An 18,556-nucleotide genomic window follows, 5' to 3' on the forward strand; every position below is an offset into this window, starting at 1 on the left:
TAATATCAATTTTACGAAAAAAAGTTATTATCCATAAAGTGCACTGCATAGTCTAAAACCTGAGATGCAATCATCAGATATCAAATTTTATCAACAGTATACGAGGTATGTCAAAAATATTAATTTTGCTCAAGAGTAAAGTGCCTTTATATTTCACAATATCGAAAATTGTTATTAAGAAAAGTTGTTTGGAAGTAAAAATTATTTATTTATTTACGGGCCTTACCCATTATTACAAAATAATTTAAAAGCTAAAATATACATTATAACCTCAAAATAAATTATAAAAATATGTAAATACACTTAATTAAATCACAAAATGATAACATATCACAGACAATATTAAACATTGACAATTATTTGGCCACTTAACACTAAATTACCTAGCTTCTTATAAATATACTTATAAATTTATAAATTAGTGTTCTACCCTAAGCGTTATAATCCTTAATAAAGCACTTAAAGCGTCTTTGAGTTACACTGAAATCAATGTTTGGAGATAAGTTATTGGCTGTCCTTACAGACCTTGAACTAAAACTATTATGCTGTACATTAGTTCTACAAAAAGGATGATTAAACATTAGGTGAAATCTAGTACCTATTCCTTGACGAAACTGCCAAACCAATAGAGCACAGTAGATCTGGGCAATCAGCTATACCATTAAAAATTTTGTAAAGATTCTGTAAGTCCCTACATTGCCTACGAATCTGAAGAGGAGAGAGAGAAAATCTCGTGTGAAATGAATCATCGTTGTAATAGTAGTTATAAGGGGGATCCAGATCCAATCCAACCTTAAAGGCCAAGTACCGTAAAAATCTTTTTTACACTTGTTCTAATTTGTGTACATTGTACATGTCATGTATAGAGAGGATTCCAGACTGAAGAAGCATATTCCAAAAGGGGTCTGACCAATGAACAATATAATAGGCGGATTGCTGAGAGATTTGTGATAACATGAGATAATATTGATTTAAATTCTTCTAATTGAAACAAAAATTGAAAATTTTGTCAAATTACGGATACCCAACATCATTTTTATTTGTGATAACTCGGTTATTATTAATTTTATGTAAAAAGTTATTCTTTATAAAAATGTCTGAATGATCTAAAAACTAAGATGCAATCCTAAGATATAAAATTTTATCAATTTTATACGAGGTATGTCAAAAAATATGAATATCGCTCAAGAATAAAGTACCTTTATCGTTCACAAAATTTCAACTAGAGGAATGCAATTGCATATCGAAACATAGTTTTTAATCCCGAACAACTTTTTATAATAACAATTTTCAATATTGTGAAAAATAAAGATACTTTAGTCTTCAGCGAAATTCATATTTTTTGACATACCTCGTATAAAATTAATAAAATTTGATATATTATAATTGCATCTTGGTTGTTATACATATACTATGCAGAACTTTTTATAAAGAATAACTTTTTTTCGTAAAATTATCTAATAATGACGGAGCTATCGTAAATAAAAATGATGTTTGGTATCCGTAATTTGAGAAAAATTTATTTTTTTTTTAATTAGACGAATTTAATTGCATATTATAACATCATTTTTAATTCCAAACAGCTTTTCTTAATAACAATTTTCGATATTGTGAAATATAAAGGCATTTTACTCTTGAGCGAAATTCATATTTTTTTACATACCTCGCACACTGTTGATACAATTTGATATCTGATGATTGCATCTTAGGTTTTAGACTATGCAGAACAGTTTATGAAGAATAACTTTTTTTTCGTAAAATTGATATTAAAAAAGTTTCCCATATAGATCCAAGTTACGCAGACACACTGTATATCATTTTCAACAATGTTTAAAGGAAATTTCGCTTCGTTCCAAAATTTTAGCATTTTAGCTAAAAAAATAAATTGAATATATCATTTTTGAATATATCTTATTTGTGTTGCCTCATAAAGTTCCATTTTTTTTATTCACAAAGCTAGTATTTTTACGGCCCACGATCTTTTGGAACGAAGTTATCCCTTTTTTTCAAAAATTCGCACAGCTTTATCAAAACATTAAAAAAACAGTGGTAAAACATAGACTCTATAAATCTCACGTTATCAAAAATTGGGATTTGAAACACTTGATATAGCTACTAATTAATACACTATCAGTAACTTAGTATATTAATTCAATTATACGGTTTAATGTACCTTCATAAATATCAATCATTATTTATTTATTAATAGTGTTAATGATACGATAAACTAAAAAATGTATACTACGTATGTAGAATAAGAATTGCCATTTATTTGCATATGCTAATAAATTTACTGAATTTTTCATAAATTTTATTTAATATTTATAATATCATTTTTATTTAATAACCCAATAATTATTTATACATTTATTATATATTACCAAAAAAAATGTAAAAAAATACGTTAAAGACATTCATGGTCCAACATTCTACTCCATACAACACGACATCTGAGCTTCGTTATTATTTTTAGGTCTTCATCTTGGGATAAGTTGATCTTGCAATTTATATCCTTTTTCTCATTTATAAGTCTGGGTTTAGGTTATCTTTTATTCAGCAATCAAATTACTTGGGTTGTGTTAGTTCTTCTATTCTCATGATCATCAAGTTTTGGTCTAGTTCTTTGTCTACTTCCCAGTAGCTGTGACAAAAGGTTAGGAGAGTTGTCCGGCTGTCATATTGCTAGATATCCTGCCCATCTTAGTCTTCCTATTTTTATGAGAGATGTTACGTCTTTACCATCAGATATCTGTTTGTATTTGTGGTATATCTCATAATTGTACCTCCTCCTCCAAATACCGTTTTCACAGATTCCACCGAATATTCTTCTCAGGATTCTTCGTTCAAATATGAGTGCAAGAGGTTTTCATATGTCTTGGAGGTGGTCCATGTTTCTGATCCATATGTTGATGCACTTTGAGTAGTCACTGAACAGAATGAGCGATGCAACACGTCCTTGCCTTACTCCACACTCCACAGTTAATAAGCGTTACATGTCTATGTCTGTATAAGAAATGACTAATAAACAACTTAGACGAACGGTCGCTATCAATAGATTTTGCTATTTTTAGAGGTATATATTCCCTCAAAAAAGATGAAGCTTATTTAGTCTATTTCTATATGTCAATATCAAACACATAAAAAATATTTCATAATTATTTACTTTGATAATATTTTGGAAGAGGCATGGAACACGAAATAAAAAAACCTTTTTCCATTAAAAGAATATGGAGTACAGATTGGTACTTCTCCTGGTAGATTTGTGACGTAAAAAATCCACTTTTTCAACAATAATAATTTTATTTAAAGATAATCATAATTTCGCTAATATATCCGGATAACATATGTCCCAATGTGGTGTAGCTCAAGTGGTAATAACATAAAAACAAAAGCCAGATAAAAAAATATTTAAAAGTACTGTTAGTGGTTTTGTACAATTAAATCCTCTTAATTTGAAACATTTGTTTAGGTGTAGCGATAAAGGATTAATTATTAACTGTTAATAAAGAAAACACGACAAAAGTAATCTGATATGATAAGCTCCAATTCAAATAATATCAGTGTAATATAGTACTTAAATAATTATAAAAAATTACGTAGGTTTTCAACCAAAAATCTATGGTTTGAATAATTTCTATGTAATTTGATGTGCTGAAAACTATAATGACTAAGACGTTGTGATTTAAAACTGTGAAATAAGATTGTTGTGAGATCTCATCTCGATGCATTAGTTTTTCTTTAGTACCCAGAATGTCCCCGGCTCAATAACTCCAAATGCCCTAATTGCAGCGATAACCACATAACGTAAACTGGAGACATTTACTTTAATTTATTACTCAATTAGGTGATATTTCCCCAATATAATCGACACACTACTTCTTGAGCTGCAAATAGCAGAAGCACCAACATAGAGATAAAGATTTTCATCACTTTGGAATAACTGTTAACGACTATATCAGATTTCCCAAGCTAAAAGTCCCATGCCTGCCACGTTTCTAGGATAGTCCTTATATATATATATATATATATATATATATATATATGAAAAACAAAAAAACAAAAGATGTAAATCTTTGAAACACACTCAGTGATCAAAGGATTTTTCCACATTCTCTATTTCATTTGTTTGATATATATATATATATATATATATATATATATATATATATATATATATATATATATGGTATTGATATTTTCCTCGTATTTATAGAACATTCACAAGACATAATACGAGGAAAATATCAATACCATATATAAAAGGACTATCCGAGAAACTTAAAACAATAGGAAATAAATACAACATTTCAACAACATTCAAAACAACAAACACATTGAGATCTATTCTAGCTAAAACTAAACCTAACAATGAACAAGAAAGAACAAAGAATTGCATTTATAAAATACCTTGTGAATGCGAACAATTTTATTTAGCTGAAACATCAAGACAATTAAACGTTAGAATATGTGAACATCAGTCTTATAATATTAAAAATAGAGAATTTGATAGATCTCAAATATGTCAACACGCATGGGATAATGCACATAGAGTTCAGTGAAGAGATTCAAGTATAATCCTGAAAGAAACAGATAGTAAAAAGAGAAAAATCAAAGAAGCGCCTCTAATTATGCTAAATGAAACCAATTGTGTCGCAAATTCCTCGGTAGAATGCAGTAGGATGTGGTTACCCATAGTAAAAGAGGAAGTCAATAGAAAGAAAATACCACGATTAGTAAATCCATAACATATCGAGTTAGTTCATATTTTATATTTTAGTGTTATTTATATATCTATGTATTATTAATTAAAATAACATATGTATATTAAGGTTAGAATTTGGATTAGTTTTGAGAGTAAACTAAATGTAAGACCTAATACTTACGATGTCGGGATAGTATCACGAGGTTTTTTCCTGGTTTTCCCTCGTGATTTACTATGGAATCTCTAACACGTGAATTTTACTGTCACTGTTTTGTCTTTTTAAAGACAAATCACATGCTATGATTTTTTTTTGTGACGGATATTCTTGAGTTGGGGTTGATTTCATGTAATCGAATGAACTATATTTCAGTAAAGTCATCCCAGGAACGCAACTCATAAATATTGGCAATATCATTTTAAAGTCTTCTACTTTAAAATGTATAATATATGTCTGAATTGCCGATATAAATGAATCAGATTAAATAAATTATTAGAAAAATTTTTTACTAAGCAACAACATTTTTGTTCAATTTATCAATATTTTGTATTTTGACAACGGCCTCCGATTTGGACGTCGAAACGTCAATTAAATTATTTTTTTAGTAAAATTGTGGCTCATTTCCCATTTAAAATAGTTGACTACAAAAATGCCACAAGGAAATGGCTTCAGAACAACAGTAGTTTCTTGTAAAATACCTAATTCCTAGATAATCGTAATGATAAATAGCTATTTCGAGTGGGTAAATTAATCTACCTATAATGATTAGCTATTTTGTAACATTGTTACAATAAGTGGGTTAAGTCAACATGGGTCTATAATGAAAAATAAATGTTTTTTATCTATGACACTTCTAAGAATTATGTTTGGACTCGTAGTATCAAAGAGCCTTCAGAGTTCCAGTATTATTATTAATTTATTAACTTGTCACTTTTTTTTACATTTTCCTGTATTTACATGTTTTATTATGGCATACAAATTATGTGTTATAATTTAATTAATAACTAGAACTACTAATATCAATCAAGCAAATTTTTATACTATCGTGGTAAAATACCAAAATCTTGGACTTATTTCTTGAAAATACTGATAAGAAATATTTACATTAGTCACATATTATGTACAATTATGATTAATTAATAGTTTATTAAATTATATGATGAATCATGCTGCTACCAAACTAATATCTTGCGACAGACTTCACCTTCGAACCCAGCAATCCCAAATAACTACAAAAAGTGACGATTTCGATTCATAAGCGATGTTCAATATTTATCTTCTATTTAAATGCAATTACATATATCATTTTATCACATTACAGAATAATAATTATTATCTCTGTCAAAGGAAATCCGCTAAGATTCTGTATATGTATTTTTGAAATGTAGAACAATATTTTTCATTTTGTACACTGCGCGTCAGAGAAAACGAGCACGCCACAAAATGGGTGCCACAAAAATTTTTTGATGTTTCGAATTTCCTAAATCTGTTGCCCGATTTAAGTGATTTTTTAATATTTTATAGCCTTATCCTTTAACAATATCGCTGTATTGTTGCTAAACAGGTCAATTTTTATTGTATACCGGGTGGACCAATCAAACTGTGTTTTTTTCTCAACGTTCGCAACACCCTGTAAAAAATTCTAGTAAAATACTGAAATTAAAACCCAACTATAGCCTTATAGTCTAGTAAAATAAAATTACACTACATGTAAATCAAAATGTAAATTCGTACAGGTTGAAACAAATTTTATATCAAAGTTTAGGTGGGTACAAAAGATATTTTCAAGAAAGTATCCAAATCATACAGGGGATCATTGTTTAAATAATTAAAAAGGGGTCATTTTTGCAAAAAAATTACTTTTTGACTGCTGAGGTCATTCAATTACTAATGAAGGTCTACAGGATTGTTTTCTGCAAAGTTGAAGGGCAAATATTTCACATAAGACTTACTAAATTAAATTTGACCCCCTATTTATTTAAATAATTATACATAAAACTTTAAAAGCAAATTTGCAAAAAATTATTTTTAGCGTTTTAACTAAGCACTATAAATTATATTATTTTACAGAAGAAGTTGCGCTATGTTATCAGTATTAAAAGAAAAAAAAATTGGTCCAAAAATATTTAATATTTTTTGAGATATTGAATTTGTTTATTAAATGTTAATCTATTTTCATTTGCAAAAACGCGGTTGTTGCCAAAGAAAGATTCACCTGTATTAAATCTTATTATTTTTATTTTTATGTATATTTTCGATAAATGTATTGATACATTCAAATTTCAATCAAACTTTCCCCTAAAATGGCATTTAAAAATTATTCAAATTTGTTTATAATTTGCTTTTTTAATAACGTCGCGGGGATTAAATATTTTGAAATGCCGTTTCGATAATTGGGTTTCTGGGAATTTTTCACTAATTAACAAATTTTTTTGTCTTTTTTCCTCTTCTTTTTTTTTTCTTGGAGTTATATTACTACGGGCTCTTTTAGGGTTAAATTTCATTAAGAATGTTGAATCTCTAAGTTGTAGATTCTAGACCTAAAAATATTAAGATTGGTCTAAAATCACTTAAATAAAATGTGGCTACTTACTGAGTTATAGGGTGTTTTATTTAAAAATTTAAAAATTATTTTTACCAAGTACTTTCAAACTATTTGACGTATCCTTATCATACTTGGCAGAAAGTGTGGGTACTCTACAGTCTACTAAATTGTGATAAATAAAAGTTTCTAGCTACTACCAGAGGCGTACGACAGGGGATAGTTAATGATTAACCCTTCCCAAATTCTACGCCACTGAGGGAATTACTATTTTAGCGAAATTTTTTGATTCTCCAATACTTTATATGTAAATAATATACTCTATACTGGCAACAATTAAGTCATTAGTTTTCGAGATATTGGACGTTAAACATGAAACGGCATAGTTATTGTGATTCATTCATTCATTCATTTTAAACTTCCAATATCTCGCAAACTGATGACTTTATCGATATCAATAAAGTTATTTACATACAAAGTACTTCGGAGAATCGAAAAATTTCGCTAAAATAGTAATTCACCCAGTGGCGTAGAATTTGGGAAGGGTTAATCATTCACTATCCCCTGTCGTACGCCTCTGGCACTAGCTAGAAACGTTTACTAGTCACAATTTAGTAGGGTGTATAATAGCCACACTTTCTGCCGAGTATGATAAGGATAGGTCAAATAGTTTTAAAGTACTTGGTAACAATAATTTTTAAATTTTTAAGTAAAACACCCTGTAACTCTGTAAGTAGCCACATTTTATTTAAGAGATTTTAGTTAAATCTTAATATTTTTAGATCTAGAATCTACAACTCAGAGATTCGACATTCTTAATGAAATTTAACCCTAAAAGGGCCCGTAGTAATATAACTCCAAGAAAAAAAAGAAGAAGAAAAAACGACAAAAAAATTTTGTTAATTAGTAAAAAATTCCCAGAAACCCAATTATCGAAACGACATTTCAAAATACTTAGTCCCTGCGACGTTATTAAAAAAACAAATTATAAACAAATTTGAATAATTTTTAAATGCCATTTTAGGGAGGAGTTTCGTTGAAATTTGAATTTATCAATACATTTATCGAAAATATAGATAAAAATCAAAATAATCAGATCTTATTCAGGTGAATATTTCTTTGGCAACAACCGCGTTTTTGCAATTGAAAATATAGTAACATTTAATAAACAAATTCAATATCTCAAAAAATATTAAATATTTTTCGACCAATTTTTTTTTGCTTAATACTAGTAACATAGCGCAACTTCGTCTATAAAAAAAGATATTTTATAGTGTTTATTTAAAACGCTAAAAATAATTTTTTGCAAATTTGTTTTTAAAATTTTATATACAATTATTTAAATAAATAGGGGGTCAAATTTAATTTAGTAAGTCTTATGTGAAAGATTTGCCTTTCAACTTTACAGAAAGTAATCCTGTTGACCTTCATTAGTAATTGAATGACCTCAGCAGTTAAAAAAATATTTTTTTTGCAAAAATGACCCCTTTTTAATTATTTAAACAATGATCCCCTTGTATGATTTGGATACTTTCTTGAAAATATCTTTTGTACCCACCTAAACTTTGATATAAAATTTGTTTCAACCTGTACGAATTTACATTTTGACTTTTTTTTATTTTATTAGGCTATTAGGTTTTCTTAACATTCTGTTTTTTTTATTCAGTCGATTATGTGGGATAATAAAAAAGTTAGGTACTTTAACAACTAGCCATGTTCATCATCAATACAGGGTGTTTATAAATAAGTGCGACAAACTTTAAGGGGTAATTCTGCATGAAAAAATAAAGACCGTTTGCTTTATATAGACAGATATACAGGATGTTGAATTTTATTTACAAACTGACGATTTATTTATTGCTCTAAAACCGGTTGAAATGAAATTTGTACAATTAAGAATTTTATATTCACCGGTATTCTATTAACCGGTATTTTATATTCAGGGTACAAACAGCGAGTGAAGAAAGAGGACTTAACCTCAACATAAATAAAACAAAATGGATGCTGGTCAGCAAAACTCACAAACCTCCCAGACAATTGAAAATAAAAAGCCAACTAATTGAACACGTTGACCTTGGAACAGTCGTCAACTCGAAATGGGATCAAACAACCGAAATACGATCTAGAATTGAAAAGGCCAGAGCAACATTTAACAACATGAAAAATATATTCACACATTCCGACATATCTCTCCCACTAAAAGTACGGCTGCTAAAGTGCTATGTATTTCCAGTCTTGCTGTATGGCGCAGAGGCATGGACACTGACGGAAATATTATTGAGAAAGCTGGAGGCATTCGAAATGTGGGTGTATCGACGTATCCTCAAAATATCCTGGACGACTCACACCACCAACGTAGAGGTACTGCGCCGAATGGGAAAACAAAAAGAAATCTCTTTCACAATTAAGAAACCGAAACTTGAATACCTCGGTCATATTATGAGACATGATAAATATCATATACTCCAACTGATAATACAGGGTAAAATAGAAAGCAAACGCGGACCCGGAAGAAGAAGACACTCATGATTTCAAAACTTACGCCAATGGTTTGGACTAACATCGATCGAGTTATTCAGAAACGCCGCAAACAAAATTAAAATTGCTATGATGATAGCCAACGTCCGCAACGGACAAGGCACATGAAGAAGAAGATATTCACCATTGGCGTGCTTATGGGTCGTATTACCCGGCCATATAAATATATATTGGTGAATATAAATTCCTTAATTGCATGTCAAATAATGCGCAATAACTATCTCTTAAAACTTACCAAATTTCATTTGCATATCTCAACCGGTTTTAAAGCAATAAATAAATCGTCAGTTTGTAAAAAAAAAAATCAACATCCCGTATATCGGAAACGAAGCATTTGCGGACATATGCTTACAAAGCAAACGGTCATTATTTTTTCATGCAGAATTACCCTTTAAAGTTTGTCGCACTTATTTAGAAACACCCTGTATTGATGATGAACATGGCTAGTTGTTAAGTACCTAACTTTTTTATTATCCCACATAATCGACTGAATCAAAAAACAGAATGTTAAGAAAACCTGAGGCTATAGTTGGTTTTTAATTTCAATATTTTATAAATGTTAGAATATTCCACGAATATTCCGAGTGTTTCGAACTTTTAGAAAAAAAACACAGTTTGATTGGTACATATGGTATACAATGAAAATTTACCTGTCTAGCAACAATATTATTACAGCGATATTGTTAAAGAATAAGGTTATAACATATTAAAAAAATCACTTAAATCGGACAAAAGGTTTAGGGAATTCCAGACATCAAAAATGACACATTTTTTGCGATGCCCGTTTTCTCTGACGCTCAGTGTATTACTATCTCTTTGCAGGGTTAAATTAAACCCTAATTTTTTACTAAACTATTATTTGTAAAACATATTTTTTCAAAAATTTGAAAAAAAATCTTCTGCATAAAAGGTATGTTCATTTTAAAAAACCTTAAAAAGGGCTACAAATATAACAGAACGTTTTCGCTTTCAAGAGAGCATCATCAGTGTTCTTGCAAGCTTTACATGCTAAGATGGCTTAGCATGTAAAGCTTGCAAGAACACTGATGATGCTCTCTTGAGAGCGAAATCTTTTCATGCTAAGTTGGCATTAGTATTGTATCATCAGCATATCTAATTTCACATATGGGTAGGCCATTTACTTTTATGCCTGCTACTTCATCTTCTGATGTTTTTTTGAATATTTCCTCTGGGTATGCATTAAACAGTGATGGCGACAAGACACAGCCCTGTCTAACACCTCTTTTGATCATTATTTTATTAGTTTTTAAAATAATTTTTTTATGACAGCTTCTTGTTCATAATACAGATTTATTATTTATTATTCTTATATCCCCTGTGTCGATGTTCTTTGTTCTCAGTAGTTTTATTAACTGATTATGTTTCCTCGTATCGAATGCCTTGTTATAATCTAGGAAGCAGAAGTAGATGTCCTGGTTTGCCTACATCTAAACATCTCTGTATTAGCATATTTACTGCATATAATGCTTCTCTGGTTCCTTGAGCATTTCTAAATCTGAAATAAGTTACCTGTTACTAAAAAATGCTAAATATTATTTTAGTTCCTTAAAAACAATTTTACTGTCATGTGATGACGTCGATAAATGTAAATTTCCTTTTGTACAAGGAACAGTATAATAGTATATAATAGTAATAATGGTATAGTAAATAGAATTATTTCCTTGAGAAAATTACGGTTATTATATGGATAGTTAAAATTTTACGGTCTAAATACTGTTTAAAAGCAGGAGGTAAAAGTATTCCTTATTTCACTTAATTAACGATAATATGTGGCTATGGGTTAAATATTTAAAACCTAAAAAGAATATAAAGGGTTGGGATAAAGTATGGAAACAAGTAAATATATCTGTGAAACGAAAGGGACAACATTCATTGAACTTTGCATGGAAGTACAATGATACATAATGCTTCTGATGCCATGTTTTTTGTTACTATAGGGGAGTGCAATTAGAACGAAAACATGCATTGTTTCGGAAAAATTCAAACAAGCTTATATTTTTCTAAAACTTTTTTTGTTAGTTTATATACATGTTAAAGTGAAAAGTTCTACTCGCAGATTTGGCCGCTAATTGTTTGTTAATTGTTTAAACAATACCAATTGTTTTGTATAAATAATTTTAAAGTCATTGTTAAATTCATCATTTTCCTTTGATCAAATATGTTTCTATTTTGTTTTTGATTGCGCTGAATCCGAATATACCATTGCAATTTGAAAATTCTTATACAGAAGCTCTTATACAGTGTGTCTGCGTAGTTAGGAACCACATGGAAAACTTTTTTATTATCAATCTTACGAAAAAAAGTTATTCCTAATAAAATGCTCTGGATAGTCAAAAATCTAAAACTCAATCATCAGATATCAAATTTTATCAATTTTATACGAGTTATGTCAAAAATATGAATTTCGTTAAAGAGTAAAGTACCTTTATATTTCAGAATATCAAAAAATGCTATTATTAAAAGTTGTTTGAAATTAGAAACTATGTCTAAATATACAATTACATCATTCTAATCGAAAAAAAAAATTTTTTCTCTCAAATTACGGATACTCATCATCATTTTATTACAATTATGATAACTATTTTATTATCACTTTTACGAAAAAAAAATATTCTTCATAAAATGCTCTCCCTGGTCTAAAATCTAAGGTACAACCATCAGATATCAAACTTTTTTAATTTTATACGAGGTATGTAAAAAATATGAATTTTTATTAAGAGTTAAGTGCCTTTACTATGCACAATCTTTTAATTAGAAGGATGTAATTAAACACTAAAACAAATTTTTTAATTCCAAACAACTTTTCTTAATAACAATTTTCGATATTGTGAAATTTAAAGGTACTTTACTCTTGAGTGAAATTCATATTTTTTGACATACCTCGTACAACATTAATTAAATTTGATATTTGATTATTGCACCTTAGATTATATATGATGCAGAGTATTTTGTAAAGAATAACTTTTTTTCGTAAAACTGATAATAAAAAAGTTATCAATAGGTTCCAAATTACGCAGACATACTGTATAAGAGCTAAAAAAAATTTTTTTTGCTGAACATTTATTATTGTTGAAGCTTATTATTAAATGTATTTTAGGAAAGTTTTTGTTACTACTCTACTTCCGGTTTCGCCGGAAATACTCTCACTTAATCTAAATATGACACTCTTTATATTTTTGCAGACTTTAAAAAACCTCACTATTTCTAATTCATATAATACCAGGTTTGGTAAAAACAAATGTTAAAACGAGAAATAAATCATTTTCCAAGAATAGGTTAATTTATTTACTAAGACCAATGTTTTACTAAGACCAATGTGACCAAGTGATTGAAGTGACCAAGACTAATACCAAAAATCACTTCAAATGTTCAAAATGCTCGTCGTTCAGCTTCTGATAATGTTCAAGCCTATTTTTAAATACGTGGGTCACTATTTCCAAGACTTTTCCACGTATTAGTTCACATTCATCAGTTATTTACAATTATTTATGTTAATCCTACAGACATGTTGATTGTCTAATCTAAACACGTGATTTTAGATATTTTTATAATCAAAACAAAAATCTAACGGGTTAAGGTCCAGAAAACGAGCGGGCTGCTTTATAAATCCTCTATGTCCAATCCATCGATTTAGAATATTCGCGTTCGCATCACCGTTGTTATTTTTTGTTTTTTTAGTATTTTGGTAAAGTACCTTTTCAATATTGTTCTGAAGCTATTTCTTTACTTTATTACTTTTTCAATATTACAACCTGGCTGGCCGAAAAACAAACTTATTATTAAATTTAACTTAAATTTTATTTGAATTTTATTAGTGTTTTACTTTTTATTCTTAGACGGCTAGATGGATTTATGTGATCGTTATGTTTCATTAATAAAATATTGTTAATAAAGTCAAATATACTTACATAATTCATGACTTTCTTGACAATCATTGCCCAAAATATTGAAAAAAACAAACCGAAGATTATAAACGCGGTAGCGACACCAAAAGTTGTCCATTTTTTACAGGATGGCGAACACCGACAGCAGCCCATATTGTAGTACTGAAACAAGCAAGAAATAATTTTTTAAAAATGTGTTGGTATAGTTCTTTCACTCTAACTTTTCCCATGCGTCACAATTCATTTTCAAACAAGTTGAATCAAAAAATAAAGTGAAACGTAAGTCGATGTGTATTATTGATACGTACCTACTAGGCCAGGGTAATAAGACAAAAATATGCCCTGTTCGTGACACTTCAGCAGCCAGGGTACTGAAGCGTTTTTTCGTTAGGTAATATCTATAGGAACAAATTGTAACTATTTCCTGCGTAGGATCTGGCGGCCATTTTTATTTATAAACAATTAACTGTCAAAAAATGGCATTTCCCCCTTTTTTTTCAAATCAACGGAAAACAGTAAAACTTATGATTTTTTTAGTACAAATATCTTCGAGATTATGGAAAAAGCTTTAAAATGACGTATTACAAAGTTTGATATACTCATTTATTGTTAATATAATTGCGAAAAAAGTCGGAATTGCAAAAAAAAATATTTTCGCAATAACTGTTGTAAAAATTAATGTACAGCTTTGAAATTTTTGTCAAATAAGGGTTCTTTGGTGCTTAATATGTGATAAAAATTTCAAAACGATTCATATAATTGTTTAAATTTTATTCAAATTGTTTATCCCAGAGAGCATTTTTTTGCAATCACATAAGTCAGAAAAAAATGACCTTAGAACCATTCCACAGGTGTCAAATGAAAGAGCATGAGCTACATTTTCAACATGGTTTAAAAAAATGAATAAAAAATGCATTTATTAGTAATAAATAATTATGCAAAAGTATCGTAAATTTTTCTTTATAAACTTTTTGAATAACTTTTTCCAAAAAAATTTACTTTTTTACCCTGTTTTAAGTGCACAACTACCAAGTAATGTTATCTCTATCATTATTGATAAAAAATTGTAATAACTATGTATAATTTATTATATAATAAAATAAAAAGTTTATAAGGAAAGATTTACGATACTTTTGCATAATTATTTATTACTAATAAATGCATTTTTTATTCACTTTTTTTTAACCAAGTTGAAAATATAGCTCCTGCTTTTTCATTTGACACTTGTGGAATGGTTCTAACGTCATTTTCTTCTGACTTATGTTATTGCAAAAAAATGCTCTCTGGGATAAACAATTTGAATAAAATTTAAACAATTGAATGAATCGCTTTGAAATTTTTATCACATATTAAGCACCAAAGAACTTTCATTTGACAAAAATTTCACAGCTTTACACTAATTTTTACAACAGTTATTTCCATAATCTCGAAGATATTTGTACTAAAAAAACCATGTTTCCGTGTTTTCCATTGATTTGAAAAAAAAGTGAAAAATACCATTTCTTGACACTTAATTGTTTATAAATAAAAATGGCCGCCAGATCCTACGCAGGAAATAGTTACAATTTGCTCATATAGGTATTACCTGTCGAAAAAACGCTTCAGGAAAAAACCTTATTACCCTGGACTATACTGTCAGGGTAAGCCTACCACTGGGTGTCAGTGGTAATAATTAGGAAATAGCTATTAACCCGTGAACGTATTTTATAAAGTTAATTTATAATAATATTAGTCTCCCGTTTTATACCGCTGAGGCGGCTTTGGGATTATAGCAGGGTAGTCTGCTATATCTAGGGCCTACGGCTACGCAGGGCCAGTGCTACGCTTCAACCGCCTATTATTACCCCTGGTTTTACCAAAGGTACTCATTGTATTCAGGCTGAGTCGACCTGGGGCCTATAGACATTTTAAAAATGTCTAGTTGTTCTTGCCGGCGGTGGAATTTGAACCCCGGCTTACCAGCACTCGAGTCAAGCATACTACCGCCTGAGCTACGCCGGCTCTTTAAAAAGTTAATTTATTGAAGTGTTTAATATTTTTTCACTATTGAGGAGATTGATGGACTCCATTAAACAGTTTGAACACAATACAGATTATTACGAATATAACGATAGATAAATATATAAAGGTAATAAATAAATTTAAAAAAGTCACAACAACAAAGTTACCATTGTTAAGATTTAATATTACCTAAGGTTGATAAATACAAAAGTATCGAGTGAATTAGGTACATAAAAAACACAATTAGTGATACAAATGCAAATTTTTCACAAATCGAGTTATCAACACTACGATATTACTAATACTCGTCTTTGTCTGGGGACCCACAAGGCAGTACATATTGCAACTCTTCCTTTATTTAATTGAAATATTATATTTATTTTTTGTAAATATAAAACCAAATAAAGTTTAATGATAAATAAATAAAATTTTATTAATTTATAAAACCAAATTAACAATAAAAGTAAATATGTAAATAAAAAAAAACTGTCACTGTCATTGAAAATTATAAACGTCAAAATTCATAAGCTATCAAAGACATTCGATATTGTTTATCCTTGTTTGACTTATTGTGATTTCTATGGAAAAGCAGCTTAATTTTGCGATACTAGTTTCTATGAGTTAAAAGATACCTAGTTAAAAGCAGTTCGTGAATAATTTCGTGCATGGGAAAAGTTAGAGTGGGAGTACTATATTAATGACTAATGACCCGAGTAAATAATTAGGATATTAAAGAAAAACTGGTAAAATATGATATAATATGTTATAGTATTAGTCTACAGTCTATAAGCCAGGGTAATCCAATCAACAGCCATTTTCTCGTGGAATTTTGAGAACAAGGTCGATTTTCTTGAAAATTTGGATTTAGGTAGTAATTAATGTAATAATAGTAGAGATAATATTGTCAAAAATGATTTATATCAAATGTCACTTATAAATGTTTAAATTGAGAAAATTACTGTAAAAAATGAATAAAACACCTTAAAAGTCATGATAATTCTCATATAAAACAAAGCCCCGCCAGAAGAATCCCATCTGAAGTTATTCGCAATCCTTTGTTGAACTTTATTAGAGATTTTCGTAGGTCCGATAAACAAAATTTAACGTTAACTGAATTAGTGAGAGGAGGAGCCCAAATTTGAAGAAAGATGAGCGAAAAAGACTATTTAATTCCTTTTTGTAAACTAAAATAATTTGTCTACGGGTAATGGTTAAAAAGTTATTCTAATTGTTTATAAGCAAAAAATCGACATGTTCTTGCAAAATAATTTTGCGATACTTAGAATTATTTTTTGTCATTTTTTTAAATTAAATTATTAGCATAAATCATCTTCTTTCATAAACTATCCAAAGTGTTACTGTAATTTCATCATTTTCTGACTTACAGTGTTGCAAAAAAAATTAATTTGGGATAAACAAATTAAATAACTTTTAAACTATTTGACCAATTGTTATGAAATAGTGTATAATTTAAGCACCAGAAGTTCCAGCATTCCGTATCATAAGAAGGTTCTAAGTTAATTTTTACATAACTTATGAATATTTATAAAAACTCAAAATTTATGAATTATTTTGCAAGTTTCTAAGCAACCAATAAGGATAGACATACTCAGCGGACGCCATATTGAAGTTTTTTATACGATTTATGAGTTTCTCACTCTCAAATTTGTTTAAAATGCTTAACTTTTTGGTTATAGACGAAAAAAGCGAAAATGTACCGTTTTTTGATCTTCATTTGTTTATAACTATGTATATCATCAAAATCGGCTGCAGGAAACAAATAGGTTATTATTATAGATGTCCATACTACTCAAAAAATTTGGTTTCGGCCTGGAGGGGATTGTGTCACCAACATGCTATTTTTTTTTTCCTTATTTCTCTGAACTATATGGAAAACACCACAAACCATAGGTCTATAAATTACGACAAGGATACCCACTATCAACGACTCTGTCTAATTACGCCAGTCAATGGGAGCAAAAATAGGATATTACCTCCGAATTCTATCCTACTGTATGGATTTTAATGAAATTTTGGGAATAACCTCTACTTATCTCCTAATTCAAAGTCTACCCTATGCCGATGTGTGCTTTTATCTTGGAGATGGTTCCCACCCCTTCTCGGGGGTAGAAAATTTCTTGGTTAAAATAACCACGAAAGTGGCTAGAGAACTTAATTGTAAACAAAAACTGTTCTATAATTTTTTTTGAAAACTCAATATTTTTAGAGTTATTCGTGGTTGAAAATTGGCCATTTTCATTGAAACATAACACCTTTTCGAACGGTCTTTTGCAAATATCTTAAAAACTATGCATCTAACTAAAAAAAACTATATAAAGCATTTTTGTAGCTTATAAAAAACCAAAGAGACTAGTTCCTTCATAAATCTTCTAGTTATAATATAAAAATAGTTTGTTTGGTGAAAATAGTTTGTTGCATGCTCAAATCGTTGTATTCAACTTGAAATAACAGACAAACGGTTGATTTTAGGTGTATAATGTTACGAACACCTTTTGTAGTGCTTAAAAAGATCTTTAAAATGAGCAATATTAAAGGTATATTGCATTCAAACTAAGCGAGATATGCGGCAAAAAAATTGATGATTAATGTATTTTAAGAAAAAATGAGAAGTATATTTAACCTCTCATCCACCAGAATTTTAATGCATCATTTTACTTCTACAATACCTTTTATTATAGTATTATGGACGGGTTCAAAAAGTTGGACGGGTTTAAAATGAATGGTTTTTGAAAAAAAATAAGATCAATTTATTGAGCGCATTTTTAGATTTAATTAAAAATCTTCTTTTTCTACATGTAACTTGAAAATGATAAGAGATACAATAATGAAACATAAAACAAAATTTTTAT

At 29.0% G+C, this 18,556-nt stretch overlaps 1 protein-coding gene across 4 annotated transcripts in view; it reads right to left on the reverse strand.

Annotated features, from left to right (window-relative positions):
• LOC126884696 (protein croquemort) overlaps positions 1–18,556 on the reverse strand; it is a 125,309-nt gene that overhangs the window by 52,462 nt on the left and 54,291 nt on the right. For all 4 annotated transcript variants that reach the window (XM_050650803.1, XM_050650801.1, XM_050650800.1 and 1 more), the window contains exon 2: positions 13,710–13,847. In XM_050650803.1, the coding sequence (XP_050506760.1) occupies positions 13,710–13,838 (129 nt within the window). In that variant the 5' untranslated portion in view covers positions 13,839–13,847. The remainder of the gene's footprint in view (positions 1–13,709; positions 13,848–18,556) is intronic.

This window comes from Diabrotica virgifera, chromosome 5, assembly GCF_917563875.1.
Source record: "Diabrotica virgifera virgifera chromosome 5, PGI_DIABVI_V3a".
NCBI classification, from domain to species: Eukaryota; Metazoa; Arthropoda; class Insecta; order Coleoptera; family Chrysomelidae; genus Diabrotica; species Diabrotica virgifera.